General features: G+C 40.5%; 1 protein-coding gene across 1 annotated transcript; it reads right to left on the bottom strand.

The window, feature by feature from the left end:
- Positions 1-5,429: 5,429 nt before the first annotated feature.
- asb12a (ankyrin repeat and SOCS box-containing 12a) lies at positions 5,430-12,001 on the bottom strand. Its single transcript, XM_063061414.1, has 2 exons — positions 10,854-12,001; positions 5,430-7,697 (listed from the first exon to the last, which is right to left on the bottom strand). Exons 1-2 carry the CDS (start codon positions 11,707-11,709, stop codon positions 7,564-7,566), a joined length of 990 nt encoding a protein of 329 aa, XP_062917484.1. The 5' UTR covers positions 11,710-12,001; the 3' UTR covers positions 5,430-7,563.
- Positions 12,002-19,009: the final 7,008 nt, after the last annotated feature.

Raw genomic sequence — 19,009 nt, 5'->3', positions numbered from 1 at the left:
CAGCCCACAATCCTCTCCATCTGCCTGTCACCCAGACACTCCTTTGACCAGACCTCCTCCTTCTCCCATCTGCCGGCCCCTTATTTGGTTCCCTACTCCACTTCCTCTCCTGGCAGATTCCGTCATCTGAAGTCCTTGTCGCCTCCACCAATCAGCTCTCAGCTTTTGTCGTTATTTCCTCTCTTTCACCCTTCATCTGCCTATCATCCCATTTCTCCTGGATTGGCCTACTGTTGACGAGGTCTTGCTCCACCCCTTCCCTTCATCTTTTGGTACCAATTATCTCCCCACTATCTTTCAGATGAAGGGACTTGAATCAAAACATCAACTGGCCATTTCACTCTACAGATGCTGCCCTGACGTGTTGAGTTTCTGCAGCATCTTGTTTGTTGCTGTAGGAGAATTACTATCATGCAGGCTTGATGCAAGATGCTTGAAAAGAATTTGAGAAACAGGAAGAAGTTTGTACTTGAAAGTGCTCATTTATTTAAAAAATACTTTATAAGAGAAAGCTATTACCAGCATCATTTCTCTTTTAAATTGGGAAATAATGAATAGTTGGCAAAAATACTAGAGATTAAAGTTTCCGCTTAAAGTAAGACAGAATTATTCTTCAACTGGAAAAATAAAGCTCAAAGTAAATTTATTATCAAAGTACATCTATATCATCACTTATAACCCTGAAATTCGTTTTCTAGATCTAGAGTAAGCAAAGATGAAAAGTTTTCCTCTGAGGACCTGAGGTGTTTTATTCTCAGGCACATCAAGGCTCTTTTCAACAACATACTGGAACTGAGTGAATTGACTCCATTTCATGTTAAAGAAATTAATTAGGGTATATGAAAGTGAAAACTCACAAGTAAAGAAATTATTACATCATTTGCTTTTCCTTTCTTTCAGTCACAAAATACTTAGTTCTTTGAATATACTGAGCTCTGCTTTCAGTTCCAGTTGCCTTGTTATAGGAAGGATATGGAAGCTTTAGAGAGTGCAGAGAAGATTTAGTAGGATGCTGCCTGGATTAGAAAGCAGGTCTTATGAGGAAAGATTGAGCAAGCTAGGGCTTTTCTCTTTGGGATGAAGGAGGATGAAAGGAGGTTTGATAGATGTGTATAAGATTATAAGAGACATTGGGAGAGTGGACAGCCAGTGTCCTTTTCCCAGTGAGACAGTAACTATTGAATAATACAAGAGGACATAATTTTAAGGTGACTAGGGAAAAATAGGGGAGATGTCAATGTCAGGGATAGTTTTTTACACACAGAGAGTGGTAAAGACATAGAATGCACTGCTGTAGAGGCAGATACATTAGGGACATTTAAGAGACTCTTAAATAGGTACATGGATGAAAGAAAAATGGAGGGAAGGATTAGATTAAGTTTAGAGTAGATTAAAAGATTGGCTCAATATTGTGGGCCAAAGGGTCAGTATTGTTCCAAGTTTTATATGTTCTATTAACTTGGTTTATAATTTAGACTTGCCTTTTCTACCACAGAGCAGCACAACAACACAGCTAGTAGCACAGCTGCCTCACAAGGCTAGAGACCTGGGTTTGTTTCTGTCAAAGCTCAAAGTAAATTTATTGTGGAAGTCCATATAGGTCACCAGGTACAATCCTGAGATTCATTTTCTTGAATCACTAGATTGTGGTGTTTGCACTTTTTTGCTGTGACCGTGTAGCTGCGACTAACTCTGGCCACTTCAGTTTCCCAAAGATGTGCTGCTTGGAAGGTTGATTCGCCACTGTAACTTGCTCCTAGTTGTCACGTGACCGGCAACAATGAATATAGAATTGAGTCAGGTTTTATAAAAACAAACAAACATTTATTAAACTTTGCTCAAAAATAGCGAAATGTATTTAATCGACTAACTTAACCAGAAGTTAACTGCTATATGGCAACTCTGGAACAGTTCTTAAAAGGGTAAATGCGAAAACTGTTCTTAACGTGGTAAATTCAAACACAGTTCTTAGAATGGTAAATTTGAAAGTCCAAGAGATGTATGCAGTCAATTAGGAGAGACTTTCCTGAAGTAAAGAATTCCTCGAAGACGTATCGTTACTGCTGATCCCAGCCGGAACCTGCCTTGTCCGCAGGATTCACAACGACGGAAATAAAACGGCTTAAAAGGAACTGACCTTTTTTCTGGCGAGCAAACCTTGCACGAACTTCCTTGCTCTTTTGGCAGGAGTTATCTCAGATGCAGGTCTCTATCTCTTGACCGAAGAATCAACAAGGTCAATCCTTTACAAAACTGCCGAACAACACCAACTTTACTCGACTCGGCGAATTCCTGAATTTTGGTAAGGTCTTCACTCTCCAATACTACTTATAATAGAAAGTAGAACTCTACTTTAAAACAAAACTGCGTCATCAGCCGAATACGCAGCAAAAATGGAGTATCTAACACAAAACTGAAAACACAACTGCGTCACATCAGGGGTCTCTTTTATTTACCTGTTGAGAACAGGTCATCATGTGACCTCACTGGCGGGAAAATTACATCATGTGACCTCCGGAAGAGTATTACATCATCCTCATAAGACAGTCACAAGACCTCCATGAAGTATGTAACATAGTGCATAGTGGAATGGTATAATTTGTTCTTGTAAAGCATTATGATCTATGCTAACTTCTAAGTAAGTAGAGATGCTGTTGTGCCTTCTTTGAGATGACATTTATTTGCTGGTCCCAGGACAGATCCTCTGATATGTTAACAACAAGGAATTTAAAGCTATTAACCCACTCCACTTTCATTCCCCTAATGAGGACAGGCTCCTGGACTTCCAGCTCCTTCCTCCACTATCCGTGCCTTGCCCTCTTCTTGCCTCTACCATCAGGCAGGAGGGACCGAAACCTTAGGTCCCACACCACTGGATTCAGGAAAGTTATTGCCCTTTAACCATTAGGCTCTTGAACTGATGTGAATAACTTCAAATACCACTAGTCTGAACTGATTGTAAGATGGACGGACTCACTTTCACTTTCAAGGGTTCTTTACAATTCATGTTCTCAGTATTTTTTTACAATTTGCTTTCCTTTGCACATTGGTTGTTTGTCAGACTTTGTTTATGTATATTCCATAAATTATATTGTATTTCTTTTTCCCTGTAAATACCTGCAAAAAATAAATCTCAAGGTAATATATGGTAACATATATATAGCTTGATAACAAATTGAATTTAAACTTTGAACTTCGATATTTAAAAGTTGACTGAGATTGAGTTGGTTTCACAGACTAATGAATGTCAAAAGTTTACCTACAACAACAGCATTGACTAGTTTATTACCTTAGCACATAGTTATTCAATCTCTGTAGTGTATCCTCCATTTTGTAGAGTACAATAAGATGGCCTTTTGCCCTCACAATCTACTTTGTTATGACCTTGCACTTTATTTGCAACACTCTAGTTCCGTTGGCTGCATAAGTCGAGGGAAGGCACCCTCCGACCCCTCCAAATGTGGGAGATTGAAGTGCAAGCCCCCCAAATCCGCCTGTTTGTGTAGATGCTGCGTGATTTGTTACCCTGTTACAAATAAGTACCATGGAATAATAGACAGGACACTGCATACAATTAAAAGATTTAGCTTTATAATTCTTAGTTTGACTAAAGGATTAGTAAAGAAAAAGCAAAAAAAAAGAAAAGGGCCCATTTTAGATGAAACAGTCCAATGTGCACAAGTAGGAGCTCACGGTTTCCCCTTCACCGATCCTCCTTCGATCTCCCCAGGCTTTATTGAGCTACAGCCCCACTCGGGGTCAACTCCACCGATCTCTTCTCTCCGGCGTCTTCTCTCTCTCCCCTCTCAAAAGCCCCAAGCCCAACCTTACTGTCCCTCACCAGAGAAACCTCCCCTGAATCCATTCATCCCGATTGGATGGCACACATTTCTCCTATGTCTTCTTTTCAACAGTAACCCAAACAAGCAGCTTGCACTGAGAACAGAAAAGCATAACAGAGGAAAAATAGGAATCATGTGAACCAGGGCAATACATATTGTTTACCCGCACTGCATTTTCTCTGTAGCTATAACATTTTATTTTGCATTGTAATTGTTCAACCTGGGTGGTTTGACCACCAAAAGAGGTGTAAGGTGCCCCTTCCCTCTGTAGCCCGCAGGTCTCCTTTTGGCAAGTTGTAGCACCTGCTTAGCCTCCCGATCAAGATCATGTGAAGCCGTGGAGGCAGGTGATGATGGTCATACTAGCAAATGGTGCCTATCACAAGTCCTGGATATGCGACCATTGGTTATGACGTGCTGGTCAGACAATCTCTGAAGAGCATTGATAATGGCTGGTGTCACCCGTCTTGTAAAGATGCTGCCCAGAAGGAGGCAATGGCAAACCACTTCTGTAAAAGACTTTGCCAAAAACAATCATGATCATGAGACCACGATTGCCTATGTCAGGGGCCCCCAACCTTTTTTGCACCGTGGACCGGTTTAATATTGGCAATATTCTTGCGGACCAGCCAACCGGTGGGGGGGGAGGTGTTCAAGTAGGGTTAAACTCATCTCAATGTGTCTTTTACAGTTAGGGTTGCCAACTATCTCACTCCCAAATAAGGGACAAAAGTAGCAGTCAAATCCCGGGACACTTTACCACAGAAAGACTACCATGACCATGAAGCCTTGCGCAGGCACCTAATTGCACATGCGTGACGTGCACAGATGTGACATGCGCATGCACGTACATGCCGATTGTTTCCACAAATTAGTTTTGCCTTCATCTTCCCGATTACACTGTACATGCATTATTTCTACTTTATATAGGTTGTGTATTTATCATATCATTCCTGCTTTTACTATATGTTAGTGTTATTTTCGGTTTTATGTGTTATTTGGTATGATTTGGTAGGTTAGTTTTTGGGTCTGGGAATGCTCAAAATTTTTGCCCATATAAATGAATGGTAATTGCTTCTTCGCCTCACGCCATTTCGACACAAAAGGTTTCATAATGCTCTACCTTAGCGGGGAAATACGGGACAAGGGCAGTCCCGTATGGGACAAACCAACCTAGCCCAATATAAGGGATGTCCCGGCAAATACGGGACAGTTGGCAACCCTATGTTCAAGTTCAACAGTGCATGACAGGGAATGAGGAAAGGTGCAGCTGACTCACATCGTTTCCTCGCGGCCCGGTAGCACATGCTCTGCGGCCCAGTGGTTGGGGACCGCTGGCCTACGTCATGTGACATGGGTCATAATGGTGACAATGACAATAATTTTTATCTTCTTCTACCTCAACTTACTATGTAATGATTTGCTCTGTATGAGCAGTATGCAGAACAAGATCTTACTGTGTCTTGGTACACGTTACAATAATAATAAACCACCTAATGCATTGGTACTGCACAATATTTTTGACCATAATTAAAAACATCTCAATTCCAAAATTCTTGTTTTAATTACTTTATTAAATTCTTTATATTCTATGGCACAAACTGTAAATATTTTAATGTAAAAGGGACTGTATTTATTTCAATGTATGCCCTTTTTTGTTTTCTGCCTTTGGATTGTGAATTGATCTGTGGGCCACCAAAGAAATCTTAGTTCTGAGCAAGGGTCTTCACATGGAAACCTAGACAAACCATCACAACTCGGTTCACACGTATGTGTAACAAATCAATGAATATGACAGAAAATGGAGTTTGAGCCTTCTTTTTGTTTACTTGATATACTTAATTTTATCAAGTAAATCATTCATGAACTAGCTGACTACTTAAATATACTGTGGTTTAGGAATTGTAGAGTGTTGAATACTACAGAGGCAGCAATGCAGCTAATCCTTTGGATACTACAAATGGAGTGCTAACTGGAGTCTGGGATGTCAGATTAATTCAATCAATACTGTCTTGAGGTGCTGATTTGGATCACCAGTCATGAAATTGAATCAGGAAAAATGGAGATTGAGATTTTCATTGAGGCCTCAGGGTTTCAAAGGCTTGGGCGATATGTCGGGGCAAGTTCAGTGAAACAAAGTCTGTTACCAATTGGAGGAATAGACAGTTGTGTCCATGGCCAATTAAGAATAGGGTGCAGCATTCAGGATCAAAGTGTTGGAAGGAAGTGTGCTTCAGGAAGAGAGAACAAAACGCAAATTATCATCTAAGTGGTGACAGACTGCAAATAATTGAAGTTCGGAGGGATCTAGGTGTTCTAGGGCATGAAGCATAAAATATTGGCAGACGGGCCCAACAAGCAGTGAAGAAAGCAAACAGTAGTTGGCCTTTATTGCAAAAACATTGGACTTTAAGGATAGACAGGTTGTTAACTTTGTACAGGATGAGACCATACCAGAAATATTGTGCACAGTTTTGCTCCCCTTCACCTAAGTAAAGGATATGGTAGTATTGGAGGCAGGCTAATTCTTGGGATGAGAGGGTTATCCTATCAAGGGGGCTGGTCCTTTTGGACTCTGTCTATCTTGGAGTTTAGAAGAATGTAGGGTCACTTTATTCAAGTATATAGAATTCTAAAGGGGTTTGACATGATAAACATTGTGAGGTTTTCTTTAGTGGGAGAATCACGAACAAGAGGGCAGAGCTACAAATAATGACCTGTAGAATTCTTTTAAATTCAGTAGGTAATGAATGACCGAAATTCTTTTCTGCACGCCACCCCCCCCCCCCACCCCAAGGTAATGGAGGCCCGATCATTCGATGTTGTTAAATTGGAAATAGATTGATATTCGAAAGATTGAGGAATTGCAGAATTTCAGGTACTGCACAGAAGAAGAGTTGAGGCCAGCGTATTGAATGGTGTAACAGGTTTAAGGGGTCTGGTGGCCTACGCCTGCTCAGATTTTCTTGTGTTGTGGGAGGTCAGCAGTACTATTTAGGATGAGGAACATGGAGTAGCATGCAGAAGGTTGATGGATGGTGTAGTATTTACCTAACTGACTACTCGGAGCTGCACAGTGAAAACACAGTTGTTCTGAAAGTAGCCAAGGTTTGCTGGTCCTGAATCAATGTGAAATGATTTCCCTGACAACTCTGCGCAGATCAAACGCACATATGCTAATCACACTATGAAGTGCCTGCATGAATTTCCATGTAACATGATATGTCCTGGAAATTATTGTTACTACATTTCTCTCTGCTGATAGTGCATTTGAATTGCATTGTGCTGAAATTAACAGTGATGCGGGATTGAATTTGTAGGAGTCTGTTGAAATTTATGTCATTTCTTTTATAACAAATTGTTTTATGAATCATTGCATTGTAAAAGTCCACTGTTTAATAAAGGCTTACTTTTAAGCAGTTCAAGAAATAGTTTTATACAATAATTTAGTACATTACATACATGCATGTTGGTGCTAAAAGATGAGTAAACCCTGAACTTTCTTCGGCTTTCTGAGAGGCAGAAAATGAACTTTACAATATAACACAAAACCATTACTATTTCATAACTATTTGAGACTGAGAGTGTCTCACTCTCTTACAGGTAAGATCTGACTATTTTAAGGTCATAAAAATGACATGATCAAGATCAGCTTTGGCCCAATATATCTCAAAGCTACAGAACACATGTCACGTAAACCAGCAGTGCCTTGAGTGTCAGCTCAGACATGATGTTTTACATAGTTTTTTAGGACTGGTGGTATGTCCAGCTGGTCAATGGAATGTAGTCTGCTCTGCTCTTTCAGATATTTGCGGATGGTTATCCTGGCTAGTGACATCAAACATCTTGGTTGAGCTAAAATTAAAAATAGCTTATGTCAGTGTTTTAGCTAAATAAAATTCGTAATTTTACTATAATTATTTACAATTCAAACCATGGTTGTTGAACATAAGGTTCACATTTTACTCTTTTCTGTACCTGTTGCAACTCTTATATGAGTTGGAGCACATCAGATTATTAGTGTTGAGTTTTGCCGTAAAATTACGATACGAATCCACAGCAGTGGTATCTTTGCTGCCTTGAAGATTCACAGGGATATTTTAGAAGGCTGTAACTACAATTTTTGTCCTCCCTTGATGCCTGGTCTCCTAGAGTTAATATGCACAATCATAGACATAAGCATTTCTTCCCATCTTCAGGGTATCCCAGAAAATCCCCGTCTACATTGATAGGGAATCCTTTCTCACTCCCTTATGCATGCCACCTGTATCTACAGGGACACAGGAGATGAAACCTTCCCTTCCTTTTATTTTCTATGAGGAATAGAAATTAACCCAAAAATATATACTGTATTTGTTTTCATATCATATTTAGAACATAAGCAAATAGGCACAGGAATACTCAGGAAACTGGCAAAGCGTATATGGAAGAAAGGGAAACAAGCAGTAGTGTCATGGAACATTTAGAGATTAAAGAGGAGGAGGTGTTTGCTGCCTTACAGTGAATAAAAGTAGATAAGTCCCCCGGGCCTGACATGATATTTTCTCGGACCTTGACAGAGACTAGTGTAGAAATTGCAGGGGCCCTGGCAAAAATATTTAAAATGTCCTTAGCCACGGGTGCAGTGCTGGAGGACTGGAGGATAGCTCATGTTGTTCCGTTGTTTAAAAAAGGCTCCAAAAGTAAACCAGGTAATTACAGGCCGGTGAGCCTGACCTCAGTAGTAGGTAAATTATTGGAAAGTGTTCTGAGAGATCGGATATACAAGTATTTGGACAGCTAAGGGCTGATTAAGGATAGTCAGCATGGCTTTGTGCGTGGTAGATCATGTTTAACAAGTCTTGTAGAGTTTTTTGAGGAGGTTACCAAGAAAGTAGATGAAGGAAAGGCTGTGGATGTTGTCTTCATGGACTTTAGTAAGGCCTTTGACAAGGTCCCACATGGGAGGTTAGTTCAGAAGGTTCAGACACTAGGTATCCATGGAGAGGTTGTAAACTGGATTCGAAATTGGCTGTGTGGGAGAAGACAGAGAGTGGTAGTGGATGATTGCTTCTCAGACTGGAGGCCTGTGACTAGTGATGTGCCTCAGGGACCATTGTTGTTTGTTGTCTATGTCAATGAACTAGATGATAATGTGGTAAATTGGATCAGCAAGTTTGCTGATGACACTAAGATTGGAGGCGTTGTGGACAGCGAAAAAGGCTTTCAAAGCCTGCAAAGGGATCTGGACCAACTGGAAAAATGGGCCAGAAAATGGCAGATGGAACTTAATGCAGACAAATATGAGGTATTGCATTTTGGAAGGACAAATCAGGGTAGGACATACATAGTAAATGGTAGGGCACTGAGGAGTGCGGAGGAACAAAGGGATCTGGGAGTTCAGATACATAATTCCCTGAGAGTGGCGTCACAGGTAGACAGGGTTGTAAAGAAGGCTTTTGGCATCCTGGCATTCATAAATCAAAATATTGAGTATAGGAGTTGGGATGTTATAGTGAGGTTGTATAAGCATTGATGAGGCCAAATTTGGAGTATTGTATGCAGTTCTGGTCACCTAACTATAGGAAGGATATCAGTAAGAATGAAAGAGTGCAGAGAAGATTTACTACGATGTTGCCGGGTCTTCAGGAGTTGAGTTACAGGGAAAGATTGAACAGGTTAGGACTTTATTCTTTGGAGCGTAGAAGAATGTGGGGGGATTTGATAAAGGTTTACAAAATTATGAGGGGTATAGACATAGTGAATGTGAATAGGCTCTTTCCACTTAGATTAGGATAGATAAATACGAGAGGACATGGCTTTAGGGTGAAAGGGAAAAAGTTTAGGGGGAACATTAGGGGGAACTTCTTCACTCAGAGAGTGGTGGGAGTGTGGAATGAGCTGCCATCTGACATGGTAAATGTAGGCTCACTCTTAAGTTTTAAGAATAAATTTGATATGTACGTGGCTGGGAGAGGTCTGGAGGGTTATGGACTGGGTGCAGGTCAATGAGAATAGCGGAATAAAGTTTCGGCACGGACTAGAAGGGACAAATGGCCTGTTTTCTGTGCTGTAGTGTTCTATGGTTCTAGAGAATAAAAGCCCTTCAAGCCCTTTGCGGTGACTTCTCAAGCCTCACCCATCTTTCAATATCTTCAAGCTAGTCTGAACCAGACCTCCTCTTCTTCAGTGCTTGTTCACCATCGTGCTTGATTTCATCTTTCATATATTTATCTATCCCTAACTGATCTAGTTTCCATAGCCCTCCATGGGAGCGTATTCTAAAGCACCACAGTCTCTGTGAAGAAGTGCCTTTGCATTGACAAATTAAGTAACTGCCCCCTAACCTTATGACTGTAACCTGACAGCATAACTTTATAACTGCTCCCTAACCTTATAACCTTATACGACCTCACCTCATCCAAAAATTTTCAATTTAGGATAGTTTTTTTTTCCTTCTGACTTCCAAATTGGACAACTTCACAGTTCCTCACATTAACCTTCATTTGCCTCAATTTGCCACACACATTTCTAATTTAAGTTCTCCTGCAACTTACTGTTCCAATCTCTAATAATTATTATGTCTCCTATATCAGCAAAAATAATTTTATTTTGTTTTTTTCTGACCTCACAGTGACCTCTCCAATAATCCATATCAAGAGATGTATTGCTTTTTTAATTCTCAAATTATAAACAAAATTAAATTTTCAGGATGTAATTGTGAGATATGAATATATACTTCCAGTATTTTATTGTCCTGCTTTACTAAAGGCATTAAACCTGTTTAGCGGCTTCACTTCAACCATAAAATTACTTTTTTATAAGTCAATTCTTGTATTTTATGACAAACGAATATAACTGTGTCAATGAATAATTGAATTCTGTAAGTTATTTCAATTAGGAGAATAAAAGAACAGAACTCTTCTCCATAAATCAAACAAAAATCTATCCCCAACTGAAAACTGTTTAAAGGCCAGCTTTAGTTTTAAGTAATCAACTAGATATAATGGAAATAATAAATCTTATGCTTACCTCTGGCTCGGTTTAAAAGTTCAAATACTTCATTTTGGTTTATATTTTTATTTGCAGTGAGATCTGGTAAATAAACATTTGCTCCAAAGTCTATCAGCAGTTGGACATATTCAATCCCACAGCCATATCTGAAACACATCTCCAATGCAGTCTTTCGTGGCTTAATTCGTGACAGCAGTCTCTCCTCAGTGCAGTTAAAATCTGGGTTGGCTCCATACAAAAGAAGAAGGCGAAAGCAGTCAAAGTGCCCATACACCAAGGAGAGGTACAGGGGACCACTACATGCACAAGGATTGGAGGCCCATTCTGGTGCTTTGGAACGGACATTGACTTCTGCTCCATGTTCCAACAGTTCCTTCAAAATCTCCACTTCCCCTTCTCTGGCTGCAACCAGAATGGGTGAGCTGTTGTTATATATACTACCGTTGGGATTAGCTCCAGCCCTAAGCAAGGCCTGGACACAGTCCAAATGCCTACCACTAACAGCAGTGAATAAAGGGGTTTGCGCCTTCACATCCAGACTATCCACCTCAGCACCATGATCTAGCAGAATCTCCAGACATTTTAGATGTCCTCTCATGGCCGCTAGACGAAGAGGGGTTCCCGGGACACCCCAGCCACTCCGGCTATTAATAAATCTTGCATACCTCTCCTGGGATAAAAGTTCAGCTAACAGTTTGTCATCATCATTAGAAACTGCTTGATTCAGCTGAGTTATTTCCCCATTGTCAATTTCTTCATCTTTTGGCTGGAGCATGGAAAATATCTTGGTGATGTCCACCAGGCTCATTTTTACAGGCCACGTAATCTCCAGTTCCATGTCAATAAAATCTCTTCCACTCAGTTTCAGACACATCCAGTCATAGTTCGTTCCTGTCACCCCTTAAATTTTCCTCTGCATTAAGATAGCTGCTGATGTAAAGGAGCAACCAAATGGAGTTTGACACCACAGTGCACTATCAATTCTCAAGTGATCAGGTAATGTAAAAGAAAGGATTCCAAAATGTGCTTCTGCGACCAAAGTTTTTAAGTTGATCCAAGCTGCTTGCTGCGGCTAGTAACCTACGCAAATACTACAACAAATGTTTCGGAGCATAGATCTCCAGAGGAGGCTAAATTTAGCCTCCTTGTCCTTCCTTACTTGGTCAGCCCTACCAGTGTGAGTAAATATAGATAGGTGGCAATGTGTCTGTGCCTGTCTACTTGATTGAAGGCAGGAGAAGAATGTATGAGAGAGTTAATTGAAATGACAAGGAATATTCAAAGATAACTAGAAATGGAACATGCAATAATCCCACTAAAATATGTTCAGTTAAATACCAGCGGAAAGTTGGCATTACTTTCTGATTTTAAATAAATTGTCCACTTCTTAGACAGTGATGCAAATGTAATGGTGTAATTTGATTGCCAGGGCCCAACCTGCGCAAAGCAGGATTTATTTAATTATTTTGAGATACCGCGTGGAGCAGGCCCTTTCAGCCCAGAAGCCGTGCTGCTCAGCATCCCACCTATCTAACACTAGCCTAATCGCAGGACAATTTACAGTGACCAATCAACCTGCTCACCAGTACATCTTTGGACTGTGGCAGGAAACCGAAACCAGGAGGAAACCCACACAGCCTCAGGGAGGGCGTAGAAGCTGCTCACAGACGGCGCTGAAATTGAACGCTGACACCCTGAACTGTAATAGCAATGTGCTAACCACTACGCTACAGTGGCGCCCTTTAAAGAAGGACAAAGATTCTTTGGAAATATCTTGTTACACTCTTTCAGCTTGATAAAATATTACATTGCACCTTACATTAGTGCAGTAGCAAGCTGCGTTAAAATGAGTTCAGTTGTGGTTCCAGGATAATTTGTAATAGTAAGTAATTCTAGTAATTAGACATATCACATATATCGAAACCTCTGTTGGATTTTAGTGACCTGTTTCAGATGAATTCCACACTACAACTATAGCATGAGTTTCAACTAATAAGTGCAAGAGTAGTGTCTTAATTTAAACTTGACAACTGCCCACTTAACATAGAAACATAGAAACATAGAAAATAGGTGCAGGAGTAGGCCATTCGGCCCTTCGAGCCTGCACCGCCATTTATTATGATCATGGCTGATCATCCAACTCAGAACCCAGCCTTCCCTCCATACCCCCTGACCCCTGTAGCCACAAGGGCCATATCTAACTTCCTTTTAAACATAGCTAATGAACTGGCCTCAACAGTTTGCTGTGGCAGAGAATTCCACAGATTCACCACTCTCTGTGTGAAGAAGTTTTTCCTAATCTCGGTCCTAAAAGGCTTCCCCTCTATCCTCAAACTGTGACCCCTCGTTCTAGACCTCCCCAACATCGGGAACAATCTTCCCGCATCTAGCCTGTCCAATCCCTTTAGGATCTTATACGTTTCAATCAGATCCCCCCTCAATCTTCTAAATTCCAACGAGTACAAGCCCAGTTCATCCAGTCTTTCTTCATATGAAAGACCTGCCATCCCAGGAATCAATCTGGTGAACCTTCTTTGTACTCCCTCTATGGCAAGGATGTCTTTCCTCAGATTAGGGGACCAAAACTGCACACAATACTCCAGGTGTGGTCTCACCAAGGCCTTGTACAACTGCAGTAGTACCTCCCTGCTCCTGTACTCGAATCCTCTCGCTATAAATGCCAGCATACCGTTCGCCTTTTTCACCGCCTGCTGTACCTGCATGCCCACTTTCAATGACTGGTGTATAATGACACCCAGGTCTCGTTGCACCTCCCCTTTTCCTAATCGGCCACCATTCAGATAATAATCTGTTTTCCTATTTTTGCCACCAAAGTGGATAACTTCACATTTATCCACATTAAATTGCATCTGCCATGAGTTTGCCCACTCACCCAACCTATCCAAGTCACCCTGAATCCTCTTAGCATCCTCCTCACTGCTAACACTGCCACCCAGCTTTGTGTCATCCGCAAACTTGGAGATGCTGCATTTAATTCCCTCATCCAAGTCATTAATATATATTGTAAACAACTGGGGTCCCAGCACTGAGCCTTGCGGTACCCCACTAGTCACCGCCTGCCATTCTGAAAAGGTCCCGTTTATTCCCACTCTTTGCTTCCTGTCTGCTAACCAATTCTCCACCCACACCAATACCTTACCCCCAATACCGTGTGCTTTAAGTTTGCACACTAATCTCCTGTGTGGGACCTTGTCAAAAGCCTTTTGAAAATCCAAATATACCACATCCACTGGTTCTCCCCTATCCACTCTACTAGTTACATCCTCAAAAAATTCTATGAGATTCGTCAGACATGATTTTCCTTTCACAAATCCATGCTGACTTTGTCCGATCATTTCACCGCTTTCCAAATGTGCTGTTATCACATCCTTGATAACTGACTCCAGCAGTTTCCCCACCACCGACGTTAGGCTAACCGGCCTATAATTCCCCGGTTTCTCTCTCCCTCCTTTTTTAAAAAGTGGGGTTACATTAGCCACCCTCCAATCCTCAGGAACTAGTCCAGAATCTAACGAGTTTTGAAAAATTATCACTAATGCATCCACTATTTCTTGGGCCACTTCCTTAAGCACTCTGGGATGCAGACCATCTGGCCCTGGGGATTTATCTGCCTTCAATCCCTTCAATTTACCTAACACCACTTCCCTACTAACATGTATTTCGCTCAGTTCCTCCATCTCACTGGACCCTCTGTCCCTTACTATTTCTGGAAGATTATTTATGTCCTCCTTAGTGAAGACAGAACCAAAGTAATTATTCAATTGGTCTGCCATGTCCTTGCTCCCCATAATCAATTCACCTGTTTCTGTTTGCAGGGGACCTACATTTGTCTTTATCAGTCTTTTCCTTTTTACATATCTATAAAAGCTTTTACAGTCCGTTTTTATGTTCTCTGCCAGTTTTCTCTCATAATCTTTTTTCCCCTTCCTAATTAAGCCCTTTGTCCTCCTCTGCTGAACTCTGAATTTCTCCCAGTCCTCAGGTGAGCCACTTTCTCTGGCTAATTTGTATGCTACTTCTTTGGAATTGATACTATCCCTAATTTCTCTTGTCAGCCACGGGTGCACTACCTTCCTTGATTTATTCTTTTGCCAAACTGGGATGAACAATTGTTGTAGTTCATCCATGCAACCTTTAAATGCCTGCCATTGCATATCCACTGTCAATCCTTGAAGTGTCATTTGCCAGTCTATTTTAGCTAATTCACGTCTCATACCTTCAAAGTTACCCCTCTTTAAGTTCAGAACCTTTGTTTCTGAATTAACTACGTCACTCTCCATGTTAATGAAGAATTCCACCATATTATGGTCACTCTTACCCAAGGGGCCTCTCACGACAAGATCGCTAATTAACAACAGACAATTATAGTAAAATATCAGAATTTTAAAACTTGTCTTGAATCCATGAGCTAATTGTGCAGTGGTAGTATTGTTCACCAAAAATGCCTGAGTTCAGTTCTGCAGCCAAGATTAATACTGATAGTACACAATGTTATTTTTAACTCAAAACTGGAACTAAATCAAGGATTCAATAGACTGAGTGGTGATTGAGAAGTCTGCTTCTTTCAACTTATTTTCCTGTTGTTAAAGGTAAACTTGCCACTGCAATGCCTGATTATTTTTACATCTGATATTGATAGTTATTTAAGTGTGCACTGCATCCAGCCTTGTACAGTACAACTTAAAGGAGAAGCCACAGAGATTCTTCAGGTGCTGGAAATCTGGAGCAATACCCACAAAATAATGCTGGAGGAACTCAGCAGATTGGGCAGCAACTATGCAGGGCATTTGAGTCCTTCATATCAGGACCTGTTGAAGATTCTCGGCTTGAAACACAACAGTTCACTTCCCTCTATTGATGCCATCAATAGACACAATATTCCCAAGTCTATATCTCTTTATTTTTAGATTGTGGGGGGAAAGTGGAACTGGTGAACACATAACACCTATCATGGCCACAGAGCATTCCAAAATGCTTGCAGCCAATCGAGTATGTTCTAAGTGGTTGTGTGAAACTTGGCAGCTAATTTGGACACAGCAAGGACTCAGAAGCAGCAATGTGCTAATGACTACATAACGTGTGTTACTTGGTTGTTTGCTGAAGGTTAAATATTGACTGAGGCATTGGATTAACTCTGCGGTTCATCAGGATATAAGAACTATTTCACATCAGCTAAGGGATCAAACTGTGCTTTGGTTCAATATCCCATCAAAAGATAGCTTTTTAATTATATTTGCTCTTCAAGAATATGCAGAACACTGATGGTCTCAGCCTGAAATGTCGGCTGCTTGCTTTCTTCCATAGATTCTGTCCTCGCTGCTGCGCTCCTCCAGCATTAAGCCTGATTTATACTTCTGCGTCAACTTGACGCCGTAGCCTACGCAAGTGGCCTACGTGCGTTGTGACCATTTATACTTGTGCGTTGGTGTGTCTGCGTCGCTCTGCAATTCGCGCATGTCACACATGCGCACACACCTGCCCATGCAAGGCTTCATGGTCATGGTAGTTTTTCTCGGGGTGAACAAGAAGCGAGCGTCTTTTTTCGTAAAAGCGAAATGTGTCCTCCATAATTTCGGAGGTCCGTAAATCTTTATGGAAAGCACTGCAGCCAGAGTTCCTCCCCTGCCCTTCAGTCACCCAATGGGAAGCTATTGCAGCGTAGGAGGAAATGCGATGCTACCAAGTGGACTAATTACAGTTGTTGCATTCTGCGTTGCCGCGACGCGTAGTTACATTTTGGGAGAGGTGCGCATCAGGCTACGGCGTAGGGATCCGCGTTAGCTCTGCGTAGGGTTTGCGGCGACTCAGTACTTATGGCGTTGAGTTGATGCAGAAGTATAAATCAGCCTTTATTTGTGTGTTGCTCTGGATTCCCAGAATCTGCAGAATATCTTGTGTTCATGTAGAACAGGAGTAGGCAACCTACGGCCCGCGGACTATTTTTCTTTATTCTGAGTGTTTCAGGTGACCACACTGATGGACATGCATGGTGTCTTGTTACACTGGCCCCAGGTGGTTTTCAGATGGGATTATTCAAATTTGTAAACAGAAACAGTGTCACTGTGTTTTAACAAGAAATCCACGCTAAATATCCAGATATTTACATGTGCTATGATACTTGTTGAATAACTCATGTTTCGAAATAAAATCGAAGAAAAAAATTCACATTGATTTATCGACTGTTTGCATTAAAATTTTCTTTTTTATTATACTTAATTTACCACCATTCAACGCATCATGTTCATACGTTTTATGTTTAAAGATTCTTTGTGTCCTTTTAATAGATTCAAACGATGCCTTGATTGAAATACGTTGCAACTAAACTGAGTTCTTTGATTACTAATTGGCATCCTTGGCTAAGCGCAAATAATTTTCTAGCATGCGTTATTCATTAATTTGAGGCAAAACATAACTAGATGTATTTAAATGGATAATTCCCATATTTCAAGTTTTTTTATGGCATTTATCTGGCCCACCACCCGCTCATTAATACGCGATCCGGCCCACAGAGGCAAAAAGGTTGCCGACCCTTGATATAGAATACTGAAGTGTCAGCCTAGGTTCGGTGTATAGCTCTCTGAAGTCAAGAAAATTTGTATTTAATAAGCACCATACACATCTCTCTCAGGAGATGGCAACAGAACTATAATGATTACTGTAATGCAAAAAAAAATGCAGCAGACAATTTACTCAAAGAAAATTCCCACAAACACCAGTATGATTATGACTAGATAACCTATTCACACAAGGAAAGTACAAAGTATTACCTCATTAGTCTGAACAGGAACACAGAAAACATCGGAATAGCCATGCAGGTTAATCCACATTTCCTTGTCAACTCTCATTTCCCCATATTTTTCCCATTTCTATGAAGGAGATATCTTCACTCAATTTTACTTGCCCCATCATTGAAGTGTTCTCACAATTTACGGACTCACTATCAAAGACTCTTCATCTCAGGTTCTCGTTATTTATTGCTTATTTATTGAATATTATTATTTCCTTCTTTTTGTGCTTGCACAGTTTGTTGCCTTCTGCACATAATCTCTTAGTAGCTCTTCTTTCAGTTAGTCCTGACGAAGGGTCTCGGCCCGAAACGTCGACTGTACCTCTTCCTAGAGATGCTGCCTGGCCTGCTGCGTTCACCAGCAACTTTTATGGTGTGGTCTTTCATTGATTCTGTTATGGTTATTCTTCTGTGGATTTATTGAGTATGCCCACAAGAAAATGAATCTCAGGGTTGTATATGGTGACATATACAGTATGTACTTTGATAATAAATTTACTTTGAACTTTGAATCATGATAATCCCTGTTGACCATTTGATATATTGCAACAAAATAGAAGAAAATGAACATAAGACCAAAAGGCCATAAGACATAGCAGCAGAACTAGGCCATTCAGCCCATTGAGTCATATGTTTACAATGATCAGTCGATGCCAAAGCTCTATGCTATTGAGATGTATCATGTTAAGACGAAACATTAAAAATGTCTGACAAAATATTACTAACATGATGGTACATCTATGTCATTTAATTTCATGGATTTGAGACCAGCTCCATAATTGGGACATTTTTCATTTTACTGTAAGGAAATAGATTCAGGTTTATTATTGGTGACATATTTCACAAAATTTGTTGTTTTGTGGCAACAGTACAGTGCAATACATAAAATATTACTATCTGTAAATAACAATATACATCATAAACATAAATCAATGGGATTTGCACTTCCTGGTTTGAACTATTTAGAAAATCTTGTAATAAATTCTGTACATATCTATCCATTCAAAGTTAGAAAATACAAAAAAAACACTTTGAGGGCATTCTTTGCTAGTGAACTACCTGAGTAGTGTCTTCAGGCATTGATTGCTACACTACTTTTGTTCAGTTGGTTGTAAAACTTTAAGAGCAAGATAAAGCCTTGAAAAGCTGATGCTGCTAAAAATTTTGATCCATATTCTGTATAATAAAATTAGATCATTTAAAGTCCCTGTCAAAATGTGTTGATTTTTTAAGGCCAGTTCACAGTCACAGAGAGCAGAGGTTTTGGCATGTTGTTTAGGTAAACACTTCAGCCAATCACATAAGAACCTGTGCAACACCTCTCTGTCATGAGTTGTTCTTATCTAGAGTCGTTAAGCCCTCGTAC

The sequence above is a fragment of the Mobula hypostoma genome, chromosome 10 (assembly GCF_963921235.1).
Source record: "Mobula hypostoma chromosome 10, sMobHyp1.1, whole genome shotgun sequence".
In the NCBI taxonomy this organism is placed as follows: domain Eukaryota; kingdom Metazoa; phylum Chordata; class Chondrichthyes; order Myliobatiformes; family Myliobatidae; genus Mobula; species Mobula hypostoma.
Note: the sequence above shows the minus strand (reverse complement) of the source record. Positions and strands in the feature narration are given on the sequence as shown.

Excerpts from the sequence above, each read along its gene's own strand:
- asb12a (XM_063061414.1), bottom strand. The coding sequence starts at position 11,709 with ATGTGTCTGAAACTGAGTGGAAGAGATTTTATTGACATGGAACTGGAG. Across the intron at positions 7,698-10,853 it reads ACTTTTAAACCGAGCCAGAG|CTCAACCAAGATGTTTGATG; the intron begins GTAAGCATAAGA and ends TTTTAATTTTAG.